Consider the following 23286-nt stretch of genomic DNA (forward strand, 5'->3'; position numbering starts at 1 on the left):
AAGGGCTGTCGGCAAGCAGCACCGGCATCGACAGCGGTAGTACGATTCTATCTGTTTAAGTCTTGGTCTACGGGTGTGTCGTCCTATGAGTAACTCTCACAAACAAAGAAGAAAAGAGATGGAATTCAAGCCAGCAAAGGAATGAGGTAGGGCATGGGAAAGGTAAAGAGAAGGGGCCGTCGTTGGTATATAACAGAGCTTTCCGACCGATGATCTTTCTCGGTGCATAAACGAGGCTTAGCCTTCGAAGTACCGCATAAGCAAGAAAGCCAATAGACCTTCAATATCTTATAAGAAAGGAATTATGAAGAGGGTTTGACTATAGTATCAAATCCACATATAAATCTTGTACGCAAGTTGGCACAAGGCTTTCACGTTAAAAAAATTTTGCTCATTTGGTCTGCTCGATCAAATCGGCTCTCCTGCCTGTGTATCCCATGCCTGGTGCCGTTGATCTGTCTGATGGGAGAGATCCACCAATTCCTTTATTTCAATGTGTTTTATCCTCTACAGAGGTGGAGTACCCTCTATTCAATATATGATTTCCTGCCCGGAGGGATATAGAAACATTGAATTCGCCAATTTTCGAACTTTTCTTTGATTCTTGACACATGTCATGCTGGATTTGAAGAAATAGAAATGAAAGTCTAATTCCGCTAGAGAAAGTTGAATATGAATTAAACCAAAGAGAAGTTTCTACTCAAAAAGTATTGGTAGGAAAGGAAGTAGCACACCAGGACGAACTCCTTCTTTTAAATATCAACTCAAGGCCTCCTTTCCTTACTCGTTGGTTTGAGTGCTTTATCGAAGGATTGATATAGACAAAAGATGCCTATATTTTTATCTAAGCCCACCTAACTTGGGATAAGTAGTTACTGAAAGTTTGAAGCTGACTTTAATGAGCAAAAGTTCCTCGTAGGGTCACCAAAGCAAGCTCCTTTAGCCGTTGTGATTGTTAGAGCTCACTTCACACCAATAGAATCGTAAGCTTTCTTCTCCACCTCAGCTTGAGAGCTCCTTTCTAAATCAAGATCTAGCCCTCAATCGACTCGGGCTATGGTGCAATTCCTGGCATATGTACACCACAGTAGCTAAGGCAACCCCGTTCCAGCTCGCATTGTATTTGAAGTTGAGGATTTCGCTTCTGATGTAATCAGTGAGAAGTGTTGTTCCATTTTTAGCTTTATCAAGCCTGTGACTGCCTGAACAGACTAGTCTACGCTTAGACAACATTCCGAACTTGCCTCGATACTGACAGTTCAGTGGATGGGATAGCAAAGAAAGAAAGGAAAATAAGTAGTTCCGAAAGGAGACTCCACCTAGCTAGCACGCTCCTCACCTCAATGCTATACTTCAGCAGCTACGAACTAAGACGCTTCAGAAGAAAAGCTACATCCACTACCTGCATTCACCCTGACAGGCTAACCCGAGCTTACCCAGGGCCTTACCGCCCGAACCAGCATGACTAATGTCTACTTATACCTTTGAGAGGTCCATTTATACTATTGATAAAGTCTCTAAATTAATAAGGCCCCGGTTGTGTTGTTATATAAGATTCAATTCAATCTAACAAGCGAACTACCTTCGGCTACTACAAGATCTTTATAAACCAAAGAATGAGCCTACTTTACACACTTCCGCACTAAGCAGGCAAGGCCAACTACACAAGCAAGAAGGCATAGCCTGCGGTTTCCAATCCAATGACAAGCAAAAGATGAAGAAGTAACTTACTATACCTTACTTCCTTGTGCCCATAGCTTGACCTATGCCTTTTTCTACCTGCACAGATGCCTTCCCTTTCTTGCAAAGCGAACCTAGTCAAGCAATGGAAGGAGAAAGAAAAAAGACCTTCCTCGCGCACAGACAGAACCTCTTTAGCAAAGTACCTCCTTCCCAACCTCTCCTACAGCATCCATTTCGTCAAAGAAGGACAGAGCAGGCACACTGACTACTCTGATTGTGTGTGGACTGGGAAAAAGTAGCAGCTAAAGGAAAGCTAAGGATGATCTGATATAGATTGAAAAGTGGGAAAGCTAAGCTAGCTAACGAAGGGGTTGGGATTATATCACCCTAGTACACCAACCAGGAAGAAAGATTTTGTGCTTTTCACCTTTCCACCAAACCAGAATAAGAGCCAATTAGGTAGATCAGAATGTCCTTATTTCACAGTGCTATAACATTCTCAAGTTAGAGTCTGACTATCTCTATTCTAAGTAGCACCCGAGAAAGCATACGCTAATCAGATCTTTACCAAAGCCATATCTCCGTAAGCATCCAAAGTTGCCTACTCATTGGTAGTGAAAATGCAAGAACATAGATATGTTTACAAAGCCAATAGCCACTCATCTGAGCCAGCAGATTCGAATTCAGCTATGCCGATGCGGAAAGCAAGCACGCAAGGACTGTGTAAATCTTTGGTATGCCTATCATTGTCCATGTTGGGCTGACTCCGTTAGGCAAGAGGACCCCTACTGATATTGACTGACCTGTTGATAGGCTATAAGTAGGCCGTTTGCTATTGCTATAAGGGATGATCTCCTTTATATAGCTTGGCTTCGCTATCACTCGTAACAGTCGACAGTATTCCTGCCATACCTGAATTCCTATTATTTAGAGATAGAAGCTTCGCCAGAAGCAAGCAAGATAAGGTCGCTCTGCTTCATAGACAAGGCTCGTTCTGTACTTTACTTACGAGCTCATGTAGTACTCACCCCTATCTCTAAAGGGGCTTATGCACTCCACTCGCTGTCTACTAAATGATTGTTAGAGCGAGCGAGTAAAGCCCTCAATTTAGTGGCTTCCCTCAACCTCCCCTTTCATTTCCGCTTAAGCTTCCGCACTTTATGGGATTAATTGATTGGATACCCGAGACCCATAATCTTTCTTAGGAACAGCTTCTACGATGATTGGCATAAAGGCATGATTAGTTCCACAAATCTCACTGTACTGACCATAGTAAAATCTTTCCCGTTGTACCAAAATAGAGGTCTGATTTAAACGACCAAGTATAGCATCACATTTGACACCTAAGGAAAGTGCAACCCAACTATGAGGTACATCAGCAGATGTTACAATAAAACATATATGGCTCTTTGCTGGTAGAACCACTCTATTGTCGACTTCTAATAAACATGATTGACCCAATTCTAGATCATCTTCTGGAATCGTATAATTGTCAAAAGTGAGTGACTATTCATTGGAACTGTTATAGTCTAAATACTCATAAGGTAGGGTCGACGCCCGCCTCCCTCCAAATTGTACTTGCAAGTTTCCCCGCAAAGAGCTCTCCACGCCTACACTTAGAAAGAACACTATTTTTCTTTAGTTAGGTAGTTCTCCCAACCTCGAATTCCCATGTTCCAGTGTGCATTATGCCAACAGGTCCCACCACCAACTCTAGCTGAGAAGTTGAGTCACCCTTCTTTTTTTTAGAAATAGAATAGAATAAAGAATGAGATAGTCTATATCCTGTATCGATCATAGGATCACTCTATGAATAGGTCAATTCTCTATGACCTCCCACCGTTCACAAAATCCCTTTCTTCTTGCAAGAACGGCTCCTCGGTGGAGGAGTAGAAGCGTTGGTCCCCTTCGGTCAACTTACTTGTGCCTGCTATTACCTACCGTAGGACCTCCATCCTCGAAGCGAAGAAAGAGAAGCAGGAACAAAAGGTTGTCCTCTCCAACCAGTCAAGTGGCTTTCCGCTACTCTCCTAGCCCAGTAGTTCCGCAACTACTACCGTAGTTGTTGCCAACAGGGATCCCCCATTCCGAAAGGTTACTAGGCCGGCCATTAGGTCTAAAGTTGTATACCACTGCTATGGTACTGATAGATTCACTACTTCAGCGCCGTTATCAGACATTGCAGGCTGAGCATCTATTTCTTGTATATCGTTCCACACCGAGAAAAGGGATGTGTACCTCCAGCAACAACAACAATGGAACCATAGTCTCCTATGCTGGGAGCATTTCGGGGTATAGGTCTAACCACCTCAACTCCCCATTTCTGGCATGCTATAGTTATTAAAGTCTCTCGATGGCGGGAATGGGAGATTACCGGTAAGCCAGATGCTTCATGAACCATATTCAACTTTAAGGTATTTTGTTGCACTTTAATCACCCTCGTAAAGAGGCGCACTCCAATACCATTGATGTCCAATAGCTTTTATAGTAATGGCTGGATCTACTACTACCTCGTCCATTGAGTATAACAGAGCAAATGATGGTATAGCAATGAACATAGGGATGATACTAGGAAATATGGTCCGAAGAATCTCGATAGTAGTTCCATGAACAATCCTTTGCGAGATTGGATTTTTTTATAGTGGAAATGCCATAAAGCGTGACCCAAGATCCATGATATGAAAACCAAAATTAGAATAACGAAGAAAAGGACATCGTGATGTAAGTCGTTGTTTCTTGCATTATAGGTGTTGCTGCATCTTGAGATCCTAATTGCCATAGTTCCGTTACATCACAAGGATCAATTGTGAGGAATAGCCATTCTAGAACAATCATTTGGTTTGGTTCATTCTTTGACTGCTCTGCTCCAAAAAAGAGAGACTGAATTTCTTCCACCTTCCCTGTACGAGTAGTGAAGAAGTATAGAGAACTTTGGTTGGTTGTTGACCAACGGAAAGCATGGGTTCAAAAAAGGCAGAATTTATGCAATTTCTTTTTTGACGAAAGAGATCATAGTGATTGATGGCTCTTTCAATCCGGAGAAATGGAATTGGCGTGTACCAATTTGGGTCGGATTAATAAGCTTACGACCACTGAACAAACTTGGTTGACGAACATAGTTTATGCGCCGCTAATGTAGTGGCTTGTCGAGCATTTGACAAACTCACACCATCTATTTCAAATAAAATTTGTACCCTGGACACACGAGCAATCCAACCCGTAGGATTTCCTTTTTCTCTTCCCATTCTTACTTCTGTAGGTTTCCCAGTAATAGGGATATCTACGAGAACTCTAACCCATATCTTACCATTTCTTCAGAATTGTATAGCATGATGGAAGTGTCCGATTATAGCACGACGCGCTGCTTCAATGGCTCGATATGAAAGACGACCAGCTCTATAACTTTGAGTGCCATATCTTCCAAAACCAAGTTGTGTACCGACCGATTTACAACCCCTACCACATCTGCCTTTACGATATTTACTATATTTCGTACGTTTTGGATATAGAATGTCCCCCCTTTTTTTGACTATATGAAATCCACACTTTGACACTTGAGATTCCGTAACGAGTAGATACTTCCGCAGGAGCATAATATATTTTCTGGTTAAATACATTACGAGATGTTTTTCCATACTTTCCGCATTCAGTTCTAGCTATTTCTGCACCTTCTAATCGACCTGAACAACATATACAGATCCCCTCCACCCCTTTTTTCATTACTAATGGAATATCCTTCACTATTTTACTAAAAATGGAACGAAATGATCTTGTTTTGTTCCTTGGTTGAAAAGAGATGTCTTGAGCAATCGGAGAAGCGCTTTGATAAACAAATTTGATCTTAAATGATTCAATTAAGGTATTAGTGTTTGTTCTATTCTACAACAAAGATCGCATTTTTTTCACTTCATTCAAATAATAGTTGTACCCATACGAAATTCTTCTGTTTCTCAATATGATCTCTATCATCATCTCTATTCCCCTTATCAATTCTCTTATCTTATTTAGGTCTATGAATTTCTCTATCAATTCCATTACCTCATCCTTACCCATGAGGTTCCAACATTTTCTCCTTAATTGACCTAGGAGTTGTTCCCGGGCATCCTAAAAAAAAGGTTATTATACACCCCATCCCTTGGAAAAAAAAGGTAGCACCGAAGAAAGGAAAGAGCGAGATGGTGGTTTTTGTTGTTCCCGCGAAGCGAAGATCATTCACTTGGCGAATAAAGTGGGTCACCCTCTTTTTGGCTTCGGCCAAACACTTTTTCTCGCTGGTTGAGCTTTCTACAAAAAAAGCGATGCAAGAACGTATTCTTTTATCTAAGCTTCTTCCCTGTGCATTAGCTCCCCCAATTGTAGATGGTTCAGCCACGCCCGGTGCCACGAAATGATTGAGAACTACGACGGGGTCGAAATGCATTTTCTTCTTTGTATTCAATTAGTATTGCATGGCCGAATAATTTAAGGAAGGGCGGACTGCGGAGAGGGTCCATTTAAGTAGATGACTCGTTGGGCGGTCGGAGCGGGACTTCTTTGGGAAAAAGAACTTGAATAAGTTTGTTTTTCTGAAGGAGTCATCATTTTCTATCAGGAACGCTATGTCATTTTCAATCCCGGCATATTTCGGATGCTTGAAGGCCCGCTGACATGAAGTGCTTTAGAAAGATTCTTCTTTATCGATGGTGATCGGTCATGGTATCCATAGCCTTTCTTTTTTTGGCCAAATCCTGACTTCGTTTTGCTTCTCCTGATCGTCAAGCCTGATCGACTCGACTCTTTTCCCTGCCCCCCGGCCTCTCACTTTGTTGAGTTCTTCTTCTGTACTGTCGCTTGAATGAAGACACCCGATCGGCCCAACTTTCCCAAATGCCCCCCCACCGGCCTTTCTCCTTTACTGGTTTGGATTTTTTGCGTCGTTTCAGTCTTCGTGGTCGACGGGGAAGAAAGAAATTAATGAATGTTATTTTGGAAAAATGTATAATAATACACCTACCTAGACGAAGCCAAAGGTGAGTCTCTTAGGTGGACGTATCGAACCAAAATAAGATCTCAGATTAACATCTTGATACACTGATTTACCATAATAATAAATAGAGTCAATGGTGACTTCGCCGTGGGAAGATCCGCTTCCTTCTTGCTTGATAGGGGGGGCTTCCATTCACCAGCGCAGTCTGAAAGTGCTCTCCGAACTGTGCTGGATAGTCACCCATCACACGGCTCTCAAACCCAACCTGTGGTGGATCAAGGGAGACAGTCAAAATGCAACATCCTTTGCCCCATACTTTGAGATGCTCTTCTCCTGATTTACAAATCCTACAACTCTCTTTACTGAGCGAGACTCCATCCATATCCCTACTAGTGGTTTTTCTTTCATTCAATCATCACTTGTTTGACAGCTTAAACTAGGCTTCACTTTAGAGATAGGTTTTTGGTCAACATCAAAATAGGTCAAGGACACATCGGAACGGTCGGTAGCTGCTTAGTCTCATCTGAGAGTTTAATCTCCTTACTCCTTACTGCTTTTTTCAAAGAAAAAAAGAAGGAGGTCAATTTAGGCTCCTTCTCTTTCACTGCGTAACCGCGCTAATAGGTACTACGATCCCTCAGTCCCACGTATCTAACTAGCTTGTGTGGTTCACCAGTTCCACCAAAAACTCTCATTTATTAAAGCAGAGCATAGTGCGCTTTAGGCGTTGAGGGAGAAAGGTCTTTTCTTTCCTTTCCTTTCGGTTTATTCACTGATCTGAAACGTCAGCACTTGTTTTCTTATTGATTCCTGGTGCGGTGGTATTCTTGAATGAAGTCTATCCGAACCAAATTAGCACTTCTCAGATCAGGTGAGGCCTCTCTAGCTGAGCTGGGCGCCGGGGCCATAGATGCGCTAGCGATTGGAACATAGGGGAATGGTTGCCCAGGTTTCTCGACCTGGTATCCTACACCTCGCGTTCATGATATCTACATTCAACTATGCCCCAGAGACACATTCGAAGCACGCCCATCCAGTGTGCTTTTTTCATGACATGCTATAGTCCTGGGTGTCTTCCATTGGTCTTCTAGCCTTAGAAGAAGTCGTGTCCGCCCCGGGCATCTGCAACGTCCTCTTTTGATATTCTAATCTGGGAGAACTAAAAGACTGACCCATTCGGTGAATTTCGTGGTCGGCCTCAATATACCAACTTGAATCTGAACTACGATTCAGATCAAGTCTTATTGAAATTGGATTTCCTTTTCGTGCCATATGCGCTTAGACTTTACTTTTTCCCCCTTTTTCTTCCCGGTCCAATATTTGTTCTCGAAGGTCTTCGTTTTCGTGTAGAAGAAAACTCTCCAAATTTATGACCAACCTTTACTTCAGTAATCTTACAACGAACAGGAGTTTTTCCATTGTAAATTCGTACGGAGCAATCAACGAATTCGGGCGAAATAGAAGATCTACGTGACCAAATTTTCCTGTTAAAAAGAAGATTTCCCTTCTTCTTCATTCTCAAGAGGAATGCATCAACAAAACTGCCCTTCCATATAGATCATCGTGGCATAAATGAATTTCTTCGCTTTGATTCCACCCCTAAGGCTAGCTCCTACTCCTCCTCCTTCTCCTGACGGATAGGATCCTCCTTGGTCCTTTTTACATAACACTCTTGGCCGCCCAAGAGGACTGGCTATCTTTCTCTTTATACGCAACATCTTTCAAGGCAAAGAAAATGATCTACCTTGGAAACGAACATGAACAATATACGAAAGATGTTAGACAGCGGACCTCTTAAACTACAACGTTAGAGATTTTTTGCTATTGCTTATGCCTCAGCAGAGAAGTAAAGTTCTGCTCTCCTCTCTTTCTCTTACGTATCTAGTTCTATATCTTAACCCTTACTTTTACGATGTAAGGGCAGAACGTAATAGTAATAAAGGAAAAGCAAGGTGTGGCAGTAAGTCAAAACTTTTTGGTCTCCATGTTCCGGTCCCAGAAGAAGCTTATTTTTATCGCTACGCTATAAGGCATAAGTAGTGAAAGAAGTAGACCATTATCTCGGCAATAATGAGCCAAGCTAGTATTTGCGGTGAATCCCCCCATTAAGTAGTCATGCATTACGATTGGGACGCCCAATTCTCTAGACAATACAACTCTTTTCATCATTTCTTCGCATATACCTGCAGTAGCATTCAAGTAATGCCCTTTGATTTCACCTGTTTCAGTCTGTGCTTTACAAAGTGCTTCGGAACAAAATAAGAAACGATCTCTCCAATGAATAAATGGTTGTGAGTTCACATTCTCATAATCTTTGGTAAAATCAAGTCTGCCGCGAAGACATTCATAAATAGCTCTACCGTAGTTTTTAGCAGATAACCCCAATTTAGGTTTAATAGTACATCCCAACAAGGGACGACCGTACTTGTTCAATTTATCTCTTTCAACTTGGATCCCATGAGGCGGACCTTGGAAAGTTTTAATATAAGTAGTAGGGACTCACAGATCTTCCAGACGTAGAGCGCACAGGGCTTTGAACCCAAATACATTACCTACAATGGAAGTAAATATGTTGGTAACGGAACCTTCTTCAAAAAGGTCTAAAGGTTATGCTACATAAGCAATTTATTGATCTTTTTCTCCAACAAAACGCTTGATGTGGTAGCATCGCCCTTTGTAGCGATCAAGAATGGTAAGTCCATCGGTCCATACAGTTGTCCATGTACCAGTCGAAGATTCAGCAGCTACCGCGGCCCCTGCTTCTTCAGGTGGAACTCCAGGTTGAGGAGTTACTCAGAATGCTACCAATATATCAGTATCCTTGGTTTGGTACTCAAGAGTATAATAAGTCAATTTGTACTCTTTAACACCATCTTTGAATCCAACACTTTCTTTAGTCTCTGTTTGTGGTGACATAAATCCCTCCCTACAACTCATGAATTAAGAATTCTCACAACAAGAAGGTCTACTCGACACGAATTACGCGTTAATGAAACTTTTCACAGGAATCTTTCAGAAAATTTCCAACTAATACTAATATTATTAATTAATCAGAATGGTTGATTATTAGACCATGGTATTTGATTTGCCAAATACATCATTATTGTATACTCTTTCATATATATAGCGCAACCTAATTTTGATTTTTTACCTTTTTTTTTAAATGGAAATACCTAACTAACCTAAATAATAAGAACTTCCCCCTTGACAGTGGTATATGTTGTACATGTAAATCCTAAATGTGAAAATATATGGAATTCCGCTATGAAAGATATAAAAAAGAAAGAAAAATGCAAAGAAAAGAATAGGCTAGGCATAAATAAATATGCTGAAATTTAACTAAAAAATAAATAAGAAAAATAAGAAGAGGAGCCCATTAGATCCAAATAGTGAATTGTAATAGAAATATAAAATAAAGTTCAGGTTCGAATTCCATAGAATAGATAATATGGATGGGATTGTCTATAATGATAGACAAATGAAAGACTTTCTCAAGATTCTGATTCATCCATTTGAGATTTTTAAATTAAAATAGGTTGGGTGAGCTTGCAAATTAACTCAATCTCATTGAATAAGTAAACAATTGAATTGGTTCAATTGCACGGTGCCAACGAAATCGAGTGCTAATTCCCATTTTATTGAATTAACCGATCGACGTGCTAGCGGACATTTACTTTGAATTCGATAATTTTTGAAAAAACATTTTGACATATTTATTTATTTTATTATTATGAGAATCAATCCTAATACTTATGGTTCTGGGGTTTCCACGCTTGAAAAAAAAAACCTGGGGCGTGTCGTCCAAATCATCGGTCCGGTAATAGATGTAGCCTTTCCCCTGGGCAAGATGCCAAATATTTATAACGCTCTCGTAATTCAAGGTCGAGATAGTGTTGGTAAAACAATTAATGTGGCTTGTGAGGTACAACAATTATTAGGAAATAATCGAGTTAGAGTTGTAGCTATGAGTGCTACAGACGGTTTAACGAGAGGAATGGAAGTAATTGACACAGGAGCTCCTATAAGTGTTCCGGTCAGGGGAACGACTCTGGGATGAATTTTTAACGTGCTCGGAGGGCCTATTGATAATTTAGGGCCTGTAGATACCAGTACAACGTCTCCTATACATAGATCTGCGCCCGCCTTTATACAACTGGATACAAAATTATCTATTTTTGAAACAGGAATTAAAGTAGTAGATCTTTTAGCCCCTTATCGCTATGGAGGAAAAATCGGACTATTCGGGGGAGCTGGAGTGGGTAAAATAGTACTCATTATGGAATTGATTAACAATACTGCTAAAGCTCACGGGGGTGTATCCGTATTTGGTGGAGTGGGTGAACGTACTCGGGAAGGAAATGATCTTTACATGGAAATGAAAGAATCTGGAGTGATTAATGAAGAAAATATTGTAGAATCAAAAGTGGCCCTAGTTTACGGTCAGATGAATGAACCACCAGGAGCTCGTATGAGAGTTGGTTTGACTGCCCTAACTATGGCAGAATATCTTCGAGATGTCAATGAGCAAGACGTACTTCTATTTATTAACAATATTTTCCATTTCGTCCAAGCAGGATCCGAAGTATCGTCCTTATTGGGTAGAATGCCTTCCGCTGTGGGTTATCAACCGACCCAAAGTACTGAAATGGGTTCTTTACAAGAAAGAATTACTTCTACCAAAGAAGGGTCCATAACCTCTATTCAAGAAGTTTATGTACCCGCAAACGATTTGACCGACCCTGCTCCTGCTACGACATTTGTACATTTAGATGCTACTACCGTACTATCAAGAGGATTGGCTACCAAAGGTATTTATCCAGCAGTAGATCCTTTAGATTCAACGTCAACCATGCTTCAACCTTGGATCGTTGATGAGGAACATTACGAAACTGCCCAAAAAACTTTAGGACATTATAGCTATCCTTGGATTGGACGAATTATCCAAAGAGGATCATTTACTCGTAGCAAGAGCATGAGAAATTGAGCGTTTCTTATCACAACCCTTTTTCGTAGCAGAAGTATTACTGGTTCTCTAGGGAAATATGTTGGTCTAGCAAAAACAATTCGAGGATTTCAATTGATCCTTTCTGGAGAATTAGATGGTCTCCCTGAAGAGGCCTTTTATTTGGTAGGTAATATCGATGAAGCTATCGCGAAGGCTATGAACTTAGAAATGGAGAGCAATTTGAAGAAATGACCTTAAATCTTAGTGTACTGATTCCTAATCGAATTATTTGGGATTCAGAAGTGGAATAAATCATGTTATCTACTAATAGTGTTCAAATTGGCATATTACCAAATCACGCCCCTATTGCCACAACTGTAGATATAGGGATTTTGCAAATACGCCTTAACAACCAATGGTTATCGATGGCTCTAATGGGTGGTTTTGCTAGAATAGTCAATAATGAGATCACTGTTTTAGTAAATGATGCGGAGAAGGGTAGTGACATTGATCCACAAGAAGCTCAGCAAACTCTTGAAATAGCAGAAGCTAATGTAAAAAAGGCTGAAGGAAGGAGACAAAAAATTAAGGCAAATCTAGCTCTCCAACGAGCTAGAACACGGGTGGAAGATATCAATCCGATTTCATAACTAGTTAGTACGACTAGTTAGTACTTCGAATAATAAAAAGAAGTTCTCTTTCTAATCCTATTTAGATTCTGTCGGGTGAATACAATCAAACAGAAGCCAATTCTGATGCAAAAATTTAAATTTAAAAATGAAATAGAAAAGATACAAAATCAAAAAACCAAAAAATTTCATTGCCCTTATTCCGAAAGTCTAAAGTCCTTCTTTCACCAATTCTGACCTACCTTTATTTATGGGATATTTGAAGGAGAGCTTTGTAAATCTCAAAAATTCTCTCTAGCTTGAAGAATTTGTTTGATTCTCCCTATAAAAATAGTTAAGGAAAAAAGGGGCGCTTTTGTTAAAGGTCTAAGTAGAGAAGATCTCCTTGGCTCGTGAGGTAGATTTAAGTGATAGGGGATTTGAACCTAAAGACAGCATAGGAGGGAGGAGGGTCAAAAGAAAGTCAGGATATGGCAAAAGCATCTTTTTGGATCGAATGGTCTTTTGTGAGAAATGGCGGAATTTGATACATGGATTTTTATGTAATAAAGACTTTGGAGTGCTTGTGGATGGTGTGCCACATGGGTACTTTCCAGCTTCTCGAGGGCTGCGACAAGGGTCCAAAACCTAGCCTGTTGATTTTTGCTGAAGAAGTGCTAATGGTATCATTGAAAATGATAACAACTTACCATGCTTCAAGATCATGCCCAGCACTCTCCTACTTTCTCTTTGATAACGATGTTCTAATATTATATAATAGCCATAAACGGAATCTTAAGAAGCAGAAAATCTTTTTGGAAAGAAGGAAGAAGCTGATTGTAATGTTGTAATGGCCAAAAGGTCAATTTCGATAAGAGCCAGTGCTTCCTCTCGAACAGAGCTCCTCGCAGAAATTCCAGATCATTAAAGAGGAATCAAAAATGCCTCTCAAGTATGTCCCGAAAGAGAGATCTTTATTTATGGTTATGAAATCTCTTTGATTGAAAAGCAAGTTGATGATGCCATAAGTCAAACGGGCGGGTGAGGTGAGAGTCCTTCACTGCACTCACTGGAGAGAAGGTAACATATCCTATATAGTAGTAAGGTCTTATCCCATTATTAGTAGCCTTGGTGTGGGCTAGGCAGAGGCTCTGACATTACCCTCAAGGCCTATTCCCTTCTCCTGTTGACAAAGATGGATCCAAATATCTCTTTGAAAAGCCGGCACTCACTTGCCATCCACACTCAAACCTGTCCAACAAGTAAATAAGAACATTAGGTTCGCTATACACTCACGGAGCACTAACTTCAAACCAGTGACCGGATAGTGCAAAATGAAAACCAATGCAAGGCAAGAACCCGATTATTGATGCTCTGCTAATAGACCCCCTCCTTTGAACATAGATCCGAACTCCCTACCGGATTTCATAAGACGAAAAGATCACTCCGTCATGCAGCAGAGCAGGGTTCATCTAACTCGAAATTTCATAAGAGAAGAAGAATCTTAGTGTAGGGTCGACATAAATAATTGGTTAAAATAGTCTAATGAGAAAGTATCTATTCACGTTTGTAGTTCCAATAAGTTTTTCTTTAAGTTTCGAGATTGGCTTGGTCTTCAGTCTACCCTAATGAAACCTAAAATCTCACTCCCTCGCTTTCTCCTTCTGATAGACTAGCTTTCGCATCTTTTTTTTGGCACCTTGGCTTGGGGAGTGCTCTCTCTCTTCTGTGTCAGTAAAGGAAGTATAAGAGCAATCGACCGAATAATTATTATTCCACTTACGGTTACAGTGCCTCTATCGAAGCAGAACAAGTCTAATACTCCAGCCTTAGTTTTCGGGGATTCCATTTCGATCTATACCCGGAAACCCATATCTTTATATAAGAAATTACTTCTTTTTAGCCCTTTTTTCATTAGGGGGGTCTCCTTACCTTCAGTCTCATTCAAGACCTGATCAAGGGATTTCCCCTTTTTACTTTTGGTGTATAGGTCTTTTCTTTTTGTTCCCCTTTGTAAAGCAATCGAAAAGAGACCAAAATCCACTTTCACCATATCGAACTCGATAAACCCGACTCTTGAGATAGAGAAATGCAATGAATGGATGGATTCCTTCATTCATTGTAATGAAACCATCTAGAAAATGGCGGTAACAAAACCTCCTTGTTGTGAAGCTGGCCGACGATTGGGCCTTGAAATATTTTAATTGGAAGGAATGCTTTCACAAGCGGTAGAAAGACACCATGTTCGATACTCACCTAGATAGACAACCAGTCAACCTCGATACCTTTAACATAACGGAGTCCTTTTTTATGCTAGTTTTCTTTGCATACAGATGAGATGAAATAAAACTAAAAGCCCCATAGTTTGCTTGAACAGAAAGATAACCTAAGGCCATAGCTGACATTCTCGTTATTGGACACGTGAGATATCCCGGGGTTAGAGCATTGATTTTTCCTTTCGTTCTTCTGTGCGAAGGTGAAGCAAGAAGAAAAAAGTCATTCATTTCAAAACTATGAGGTGAGAAGAAAAGAGAAATGAAAGAGTTTTGAAGAAAGCTACGGGAAAGTCAAATCATTTCTTTTTTATCGACGAGATATATATGCAAAAGGAATAATTCTAGATAAAGAGATGATATCCCTGCACCTGACTAATGGAAGCAAGGGACTGAGTTATTCTCTATAACCATAATATAAAACAAGTAAACCTGGAAGCTTCGAAGCGGACTTTAAAGAAATGTCATATAGGGAAAGTCCAGCTTCAAATCCGACTTCTAACTCCCTCATCTTAGAGTTCTCGTTAGAGCAGAAGTAAGGCATGAAACGAAGAGCTTAAGGTCTGGCAAGTCAGTCTAAGAGGCTAAGGAAGAGTTGGGGTAATACTGTGTGTGCCAATTGAAGTCATTCTAAAAGCTCCTTCGTTTGTGTCCCAGTTGCCGATCAAGCTAATAAAAACTAAAAAAGACCAATCACTTGCTTATTCGCCAGCTTGGGTTTCGATTGTAGATGCGATTGATTATTCCATTCTTCCTTTTGGTGGAAGAGAATGACGAAGATCTAGGCATGCACATTCATAGAGAGGCCAAGGATGGGTTACGGTTCTGCAACAGGTGAAGTTATGGTTGGAAATGCCTTTTTGGGTGACTCTTTCCTTCGATAGCATGTTTTATCGGTGGAAGGTGTCGAATGATGTCCGACTTGTCTTTTCAATTTATTGGCTTACGGATGGAAGGTTCGGACAAGAATTACTAGGCCGAGTGTTGGGCTTTCGGGATCAAAGAATTTTAAGAATTGCCTCTCTTACTTTCATATTTGGTTAATGAATTCAGACTACCCCTCCATCTGAATGAAAGCCCTGGGGGAATATGAAAGCTATCCACCGGATCTTGGAAACAAGGCATACAGGCCCCTAAGCTGAGCTCCTTTTGCTTCGACCCATGAATCTTTCTATCCATTAATCTTTATCTTAACCAAAAGGAATTCTCTTTTTCTAGTCTTATTTCTAACTAATACAAGAATAATGTTACAAGAGGTTACTAATTATGCTACTCCTTCTGTCTTCCCTCACCTCCATCTTCAACTAAAAAGTGTTTTAAGGAGTTCCCTTCGCACCTTACTATTTCTTTTAGCTTTCGTGCCCCATTTAAAAAGGGCATGAGATGACATCTTATTCTATTTCATTTGCTTTCCTTAGGACTATACTAAGCTAAACCCTATCTTTTTTATTGGCATTGACCTACTTACTTTGACAGTTGTGATTCCGCTTTCATGTATTGGATTGAGCTTTCACCCCGGCACCTGTACATACGTGCTCTTTTACTGCCTACGCTCACGAAAGACAAAGCCACTCACACGAATCCATGGACCTTACTTACTAAAGGAAGATTTTTCTACCCTTTACTTCTCTAATAGCCCCGTTGAATAGACGGATTCTTCACCTCACCAAAGAGATTCACTTAAGCTTCTAGTTGGCTTCTGTCACTTCCTTTCAGCTGCTCTCGCTTGAGAGGAAAAGGGTGGCTCTTCCCGTACTGTCTGAGTTCACACTTCCTGATCCCGCTGTTATTGCTTGACTAGCTTACTTCGAAAGCTGTCGTGTAAGAAAACAAAGAGGATTGCTAACAAGGGGAAGAAAGAAAGCTCCTAGATTCAGAGTGATGCTCCTAGCGTATGCCGGTAAGAATTCAATCTTTAGGAAAATGAAAGTCGTTGCCAGAGGAAGCCTCTTAGTAGCTAAGGTAAAGCCTGATTTCGTGTGGTTTACGACTTTCAAAGCGCTTTTTTTCTTTATTTTCCCCATCTATTTACTTAGCTGACAATTGTATAAAGCGTGATACCTGCCCTCTAAAATGGGATTTAGGAAGCAGACTCCTCGCCCTATAATAAAAGAGCTCTATGTAGCGCCTTAGCTTTTGTGCTTTACAAAAAGGAGCTAAGCAAAGGGAGAGCTTATGCCCGGGTAATTAAATGGAGTTCCCAGCTTTAAAGAATTAATTTCAAGTACCGAGGAGATTCACGACTCAGAAAAAGACTCGACCCTTCCCAATCCCAATGAGAGAGCGGTCTCTGAAAGCTAAAATGCAACGTTCAAAACCCCTCGTGTTAACAGAACCCCTGGAAGGGGGTAAACGTGCCATAAAAGGGCTTTTAGTGGCCTCTGAAAAGGAATCTTTCTATAATTGCACTAGTGCACTAGACTGGTAATAGAACATACAGGATTCTCTCTTGACTACGGCACCCACGGTGACCCTCTCGCCCGAAAGAAGGTCACCTTCACAAAGGCCCGTAATCCAACTAAGCAAAAGAGGTCTATCTCTTCCAACATTTTCTTACTTCTATCCCTTTGAATAGTAAAGTTGCCCGCGTCTCGTAAGGCCAAGAGTTCTGTCAACTCGAAGTCTAAGGCAAAGAACTTTCAATTCCATGTTCTTTTTTTTTCATAGGCTCTTTTATTGAGACCTAATCCTTTCTTCTTTCAAAAGAGTTCCCCCCTCCCGCTATTACTACTACAAAGAGACTAGCCGTGGTAAGAGATTCAATAGGACCGGAGTCGTTCAAAGCGAAAGAAGTTCCGATCACAGCTTCTCAAACAAAACAAATTAGGGAAAAAAAGCATTTATTATAGAGTATATAACTTCGATCATAGGGATCAATTTCAAGTCGCATAGCTTCATAATAATTCTACAAAGCTTCCGTGTAATTTCCTTTGGATTGAGCCGATATCCGTTATTGTCGTCATTCAACTGAAAGAATCTCCGTTCCAGAACCATACGTGAGAATTTCACTTTATACGGCTCCTCCCTTATGTGCATAATGAGAATAATACATAGAATCAAAAAAAAGATTTAGAGCCTGAATCAATCGATAGTTGGGAGCAACTTGAAGGTGAAAGAGAAATAACTTTGGGCTTTGTTGACTTATTGCGTGATGATTTTGTTCAACAAGATCAAAGTCGCGGTATTTATTTCACTCAAGATTGGGTCTTTTTACCAGGTGTTATACCTGTGGCTTCAGGAGGTATTCATGTTTGGCATATGCCTGCTCTGACCAAGATCTTTGGGGATGATTCCGTATTACAGTTCGGTGGAGGAACTTTAGGACATCCTTGGTGTGATGTGCCAGGTTCCATAGCTAATCGAGTAGCTCTAGAAGAATGTGTAAAAGCTTGAAATGAAGGACGCGATCTTGCTCGGGAAGGTAATGAGATTATTCGCGAGGCTTCCAAATGGAGCCCGGAACTAGCTGCTTTTTGTGAGGTATGGAAAGAGATCGTATTTCATTTTAAAGCAGTGGACGTTTTGGATAAGTAAAAATAGTAGACATTAGCAGATAAATTAGCAGGAAATAACGAAGGACAAGGAGAAAGAACTCAAATAATTATCCTTCGTTGTCTTAATTGAATTGCAATTAAACTCAGCCCATTTTACTAAAAGGATTGAGCCAAATACAACAAAAATTATATTGCATATATTTTGACTAAGTATATACTTACCTAGATATACAAGATTTGAAATACAAAATCTAGAAAACTAAATAAAAATCTAAGACTCAAATCTTTCTATTTGTACCTAAAATGCCCAGTTCGCGCCGTTTCGCCCGTTTGTCGACACAAATAGCCACAAAAATTTAAACGGACCAAATTGGAACAAATCCCAACTTCCCTAGCATGCCAAAGTTAATTTTTGGATGATAGCATGCCCGGAACCCGAGCCCACCTCTAAAACTGTGGGCTATAGCACACCGATTTGGCCTAAAAATGCCCCATTCGCGCTATTTCAGCCATTTGTCCACCCAAATGGCCATAAAAATTTAAACGGACCACACTGAGATGATCCCCACCCTCCCTGGCATGCCCTAGTCAATTTTTGGCCTATAGCACGCCCGGAACACGGGCCCACCCCTGAAATCGTGGGCTATAGTACACTGATTTGGCCCAAAAATGTCCCATTCGCGCCGTTTAGACCATTTGTCCACCCAAATGGCCAAAAAATTTAAACGGACCACACTGGGATGATCCCCAACCTCCCTGGCATACCTCGATCAATTTTCAGCCCATAGCACGCTCGGACCCTGGGCTCACCCCCAAAACCGTGGGCTATAGCACATCAATTTGGCCCAAAAATGCTATATTCGCGCTATTTTGCATGTTTGTCCAACCAAATGGCCACGAAAATTTAAACGGACCACACTGGGATGATCCCCAATCTCCCTGGCATGCGCCGATTGATATTTGGCCCACAGCACACCCATTTGAGACGAAAATGCCCTAATCACGCTTTTTGCCCGTTTGTCCATCCAAATGGCCATAAAAATTTCAACGAACCATACGGGGATGATCCTAAACCTCCCTGGCATACCCCGGATGATTTTTAGCCCACAGAATGCTCGAACCCTGGGTCCATCCCCAAAATTGTGGGCTATAGCACACCGATTTAGCTCGAAAATGCCCCATTCGTGCCGTTTCACCTATTTATCCACCCAAATAGCCATGAAAATTTAAACGGACCACACTGGGATGATACCCAACCTCTATGGCATATCCTGATCAATTTTTGGCCCATAGCACTCCCGAAACCCGGGCCCACCCCTGAAACTGTGGGCTTATAGTGCATTGATTTATCCTGAAAATGCCCCGTTCGCACAGTTTCCCCCGTTTGTCCATCCAAATAGCCATGAAAATTTAAACAGACCACACTGCTATGATCCCAACCTCCCTGGTACACCCCGGGCAATTTTTATCCATCGGCACACCCCCAAAACCGTGAGCTATAGCACACCGACTTGGCCCAAAAAATGCCCGGTTCGCATTGTTTCACCCGTTTGTCCATCCAAATAGCCATAGAAATTTAAACGGATCACACTGGGATGATCCCCAACCTCCCTGGAAAGCCTCGATCATATTTTGACCCATAGCATGCCCGTACCCCGGGTCCACCCCTGAAACCATGGGCTATAGCACCCCGATTTAGCTCGAAAATGCCCCGTTCGAGCTGTTTCTGCCATTTCTCATTCCAAATGGTCACAAAAATTTAAACGAACCACACAAGGATAATACCTAACCTACCAAGCTTGCCCCAGTTGATATTTGGACAACAACACGCCTGGACCCTAGGACCACCCCCAAAACCCTGGGCTATAGCACACAATTTAGCCTAAAAATGCCCCGTTAGCGCCTTTTACTCTGTGTATCCACCCTAATAGCCATGAAAAATTAGACAGATCACACTGGAATGATCCCCAACTCCCTGGCATGCCCCGATCAATTTTTGTCCCACAGCATGATCGGACCAAAGGCCCTCCCCCAAAACCATAGGCTATAGCACACTAATTTGGCTCAAAAATGCTCCGTTCACGTTGTTTCGCTCATTTGTCCACCCAAATGGCCACAAAAATTTAAACGGACCATACTGGGATGATCCCCAACCTCCTTCGCATACTCCGATCAATATTTAGCCCACAGCACGCCCAAACCCCTTGCCCACCCCCGAAATCGTCGGTTATAGAACACCGATTTTGCCCAAAAATACCCTATTTGTGCCTTTTAACCCGTTTGTCCACCCAAATGGCTATAAAAATTTAAAAAGACCACACCAGGATGATGCCCAACCTCCCTGACATGTCCCGGTCAATTTTTGGCCCACAGTACGTTTGGATCCCAGGCCCACCCATGAAACCGTGGAATGTAGCACATCGATTTGGCCCGAAAATACCCCGTTCATGCCATTTCACCCTCTTGTCCACCCAAATAGCCATAAAAATTTAAACAAACCATATTGGAACGATCCCCAACCTCTTTGGCATGCCTCGATCGATTTTCAGCCCACAAAACGCTCAGACCCCAGGCCCACACTTAAAACCGTGGGCTATAGCACAGCAATTTGTCTCGAAAATGCCCCGTTCACACCATTTTGCTCGTTTGACCACCTAAATGGCCATGAAAATTTGAATGGACCACACTAGGATGAACCCCAACCTCCCTGCCCCACCCCGATTAATTTTTGGCCCACAACCGCCCGTACGCCTAGCCTACCCCCAAAATCATGGGCTATTGCACACCGATTTTGCTCGAATATACCCCGTTCGCGTCGTTTTTCCCATTTTCCCATCCAAATGGCCTAGAAAATTTAAACGGACCATACTGGGATGATCCCCAACCTCCCTGAGATGCCCCTATCAATTTTGGTCCATAACACGCTCGGACCTCGGACCCACCCCCAAAACCGTGGGCTATAGCACATTGATTTGGCCCAAAAATACTGTGTTCACGCCATTTCGCTCGTTTGTCCATCCAAATATCCACAAAAATTTAAATGGACCACACTTGAATAATACCCAACCTCCCTGGCACGCCCCAATCAATTTTGGGCCTACAGCACGCTTAGACCCCAGGCCCACCCCCAAAATCGTGGGCTATAGCACATCTATTTGGCCTGAAAACACCCCGTTCGTGCCATTTCACCCTTTGTCCACCCAAAGAGCCATGAAAATTTAAATGGACCACACTCGGATGATCCCCAACCTACCTGATATGCCCCGATTGATTTTTGACCCACAGTACGCCCGGACCCCTGGTCCATCATAAAATTGTGGGCTATAGCACACCAATTTGGCCTGAAAATTCCTCGTTCCTACCGTTTTGCACGTTTATCCACACAAATGGCCACGGATATTTAAAAAGACCACACTAGGATAATCCCAAACCTCCTTGACATGCCCCGGTCAATTTTTAAGCCATAGTACACCCAGGCCCACCCCTGAAACCATGGGCTGCAGCATACCAATTTAGCCCTAAAATGCCCGGCTCACGCCGTTTCGCCCGTTTGTCCACCCAAATGGCCACAAAAATTAAAACGGACCACATTTGGACGATTTCCAACCTCCTTGGCATGCCCCGGTCGATTTTTGACCCACAAAACACCTAGACCCTGGGCCCACCCCAATAACAATGGGTTGTAGCACACCAATTTTGCCCGAAAATGCCCCGCTCGCGCTATTTCACCTGTTTGTCAACCTAAATGGACATAAAAATTCAAATGGACCATACTGGGATGATTATCAACTTCCCAAGCATACCTTAGTCGATTATTAGCCCACAGTACACCCGGACCCAAGGCCCACCCCCAAAACCGTAGGCTATAACACACCGATTTGGCTAGAAAATGCCCCGCTCGCACCGTTTTGCCTGTCTGTCCACCCAAATGGCAATGAAACTTTAAACGGACCACATTGGGATGATTCTCAAAATCCCTGGCATACCCCGATAAATTTTTTACCAACATCACACCTGGATCCCTAGCCCACCCCCAAAACCGTGGGCTATAGCACACCGATTTAGCTCAAAAATGTCCCATTCACGATGTTTCACCCGTTTATCCAACCAAAAGGCCACAAAAATTTAAACGGACCATAATGGGATGATCCCAAACTGCCTTGGCATGCCCTGGTCAATTTTGGACCAACTGTACGCCCAGAACCCAGGCCCATCCCCAAAACCGTGGGCTATAACACACTGATTTAGCCCAAAAATGCCCCGTTTGAGAAGATTCGCCAATTTGTCTACCCAAATGGCCAGGAAAATTTAAACGGACAACACTGGAATGATCCCAAACCTCCCAGGCATGCCCCGATCGATTTTTGGCCCACAACATAACCAGACCAAGGGCCCTCCCCCAAAATTGTGGACTATAGCATACAGATTTGGCTTTAAAATGCCCCGTTCGCATCGTTTTGCTTGTTTGTCCACCCAAATGGACATGAAAATTTAAACTGACCATACTAGGATGATCCCCAACCTCCTTGGCATACCCTGATCAATATTCGGCCCGCAGCACGCCCGGACCCCGCACCTACCCCCGAAACCATTGAATATAACACACCAATTTTGCCCAAAAATACCCCATTCGTGCCTTTTCACCCGTTTGTCCACCCAAATGGCCACAAAAATTTAAACAAACTAACTGGGACGATGCCCAACCTCCCTGACATATCCTGAACAATTTTTGGCCTACAGTACGCCTGGATACTGGGCCCAACCCCGAAATCGTGGGCTGTAGCACATCGATTTAGCCCGAAAATATCTCGTTCATGCCGTTTCACCCGCTTGTCCACCCAAATAGCCATAAAAATTTAAATGGACTATACTGGAACGATCCCAACCTCCTTGGTATGCCTCGATCAATTTTTGGCCCATAAAATACTCGAACCCCGAGTCCACCCTTGAAACCATGGGCTATAGCACACCAACTTGGCTCAAAAATACCCAGTTCACGTCGTTTCGCTCATTTGTCCACCGAAATGGCCCTAAAAATTGACCACACTGGGATGATCCCCAACCTTCCTGGCCCACCCCGATTGATTTTTGGCCCACAAAAAGCCCGCACCCCTAGCCTACCCCTAAAATCGTGGGCTATAACAGTTTGAAAGGATCGTGTGTTAACCTTGAAAAGCAGTAAATAAGAACAAGAACTGAAATTGAAAACTTACAAAGTTTTTATTGAAATTGGAAAAACATTACAAGATTGTACAAGAGAGAATGGGCAGAGAGAATTTCTTATGGTAGGAAATTTTCGGATGCCTTCTCTAAAGGA

At 42.0% G+C, this 23286-nt stretch overlaps 1 protein-coding gene and 2 pseudogenes across 1 annotated transcript; 1 reads left to right on the top strand and 2 right to left on the bottom strand.

Annotated features, from left to right (window-relative positions):
- Positions 1-2841: 2841 nt before the first annotated feature.
- LOC107855101 (cytochrome c oxidase subunit 2) lies at positions 2842-4533 on the bottom strand. The gene is given in 4 exon segments (XM_016700081.2): positions 2842-3227; positions 4139-4321; positions 4324-4416; positions 4419-4533. Coding segments are annotated over 4 exon segments (762 nt in total). The 5' UTR covers positions 4519-4533.
- Positions 4534-8614: 4081 nt separating this feature from the next.
- LOC124899195 lies at positions 8615-9629 on the bottom strand (annotated as a pseudogene).
- Positions 9630-9797: 168 nt separating this feature from the next.
- On the top strand, positions 9798-11870 carry LOC124899198 (annotated as a pseudogene).
- Positions 11871-23286: the final 11416 nt, after the last annotated feature.

This window comes from Capsicum annuum, chromosome 6 (genome assembly GCF_002878395.1).
Source record: "Capsicum annuum cultivar UCD-10X-F1 chromosome 6, UCD10Xv1.1, whole genome shotgun sequence".
NCBI lineage: Eukaryota > Viridiplantae > Streptophyta > Magnoliopsida > Solanales > Solanaceae > Capsicum > Capsicum annuum.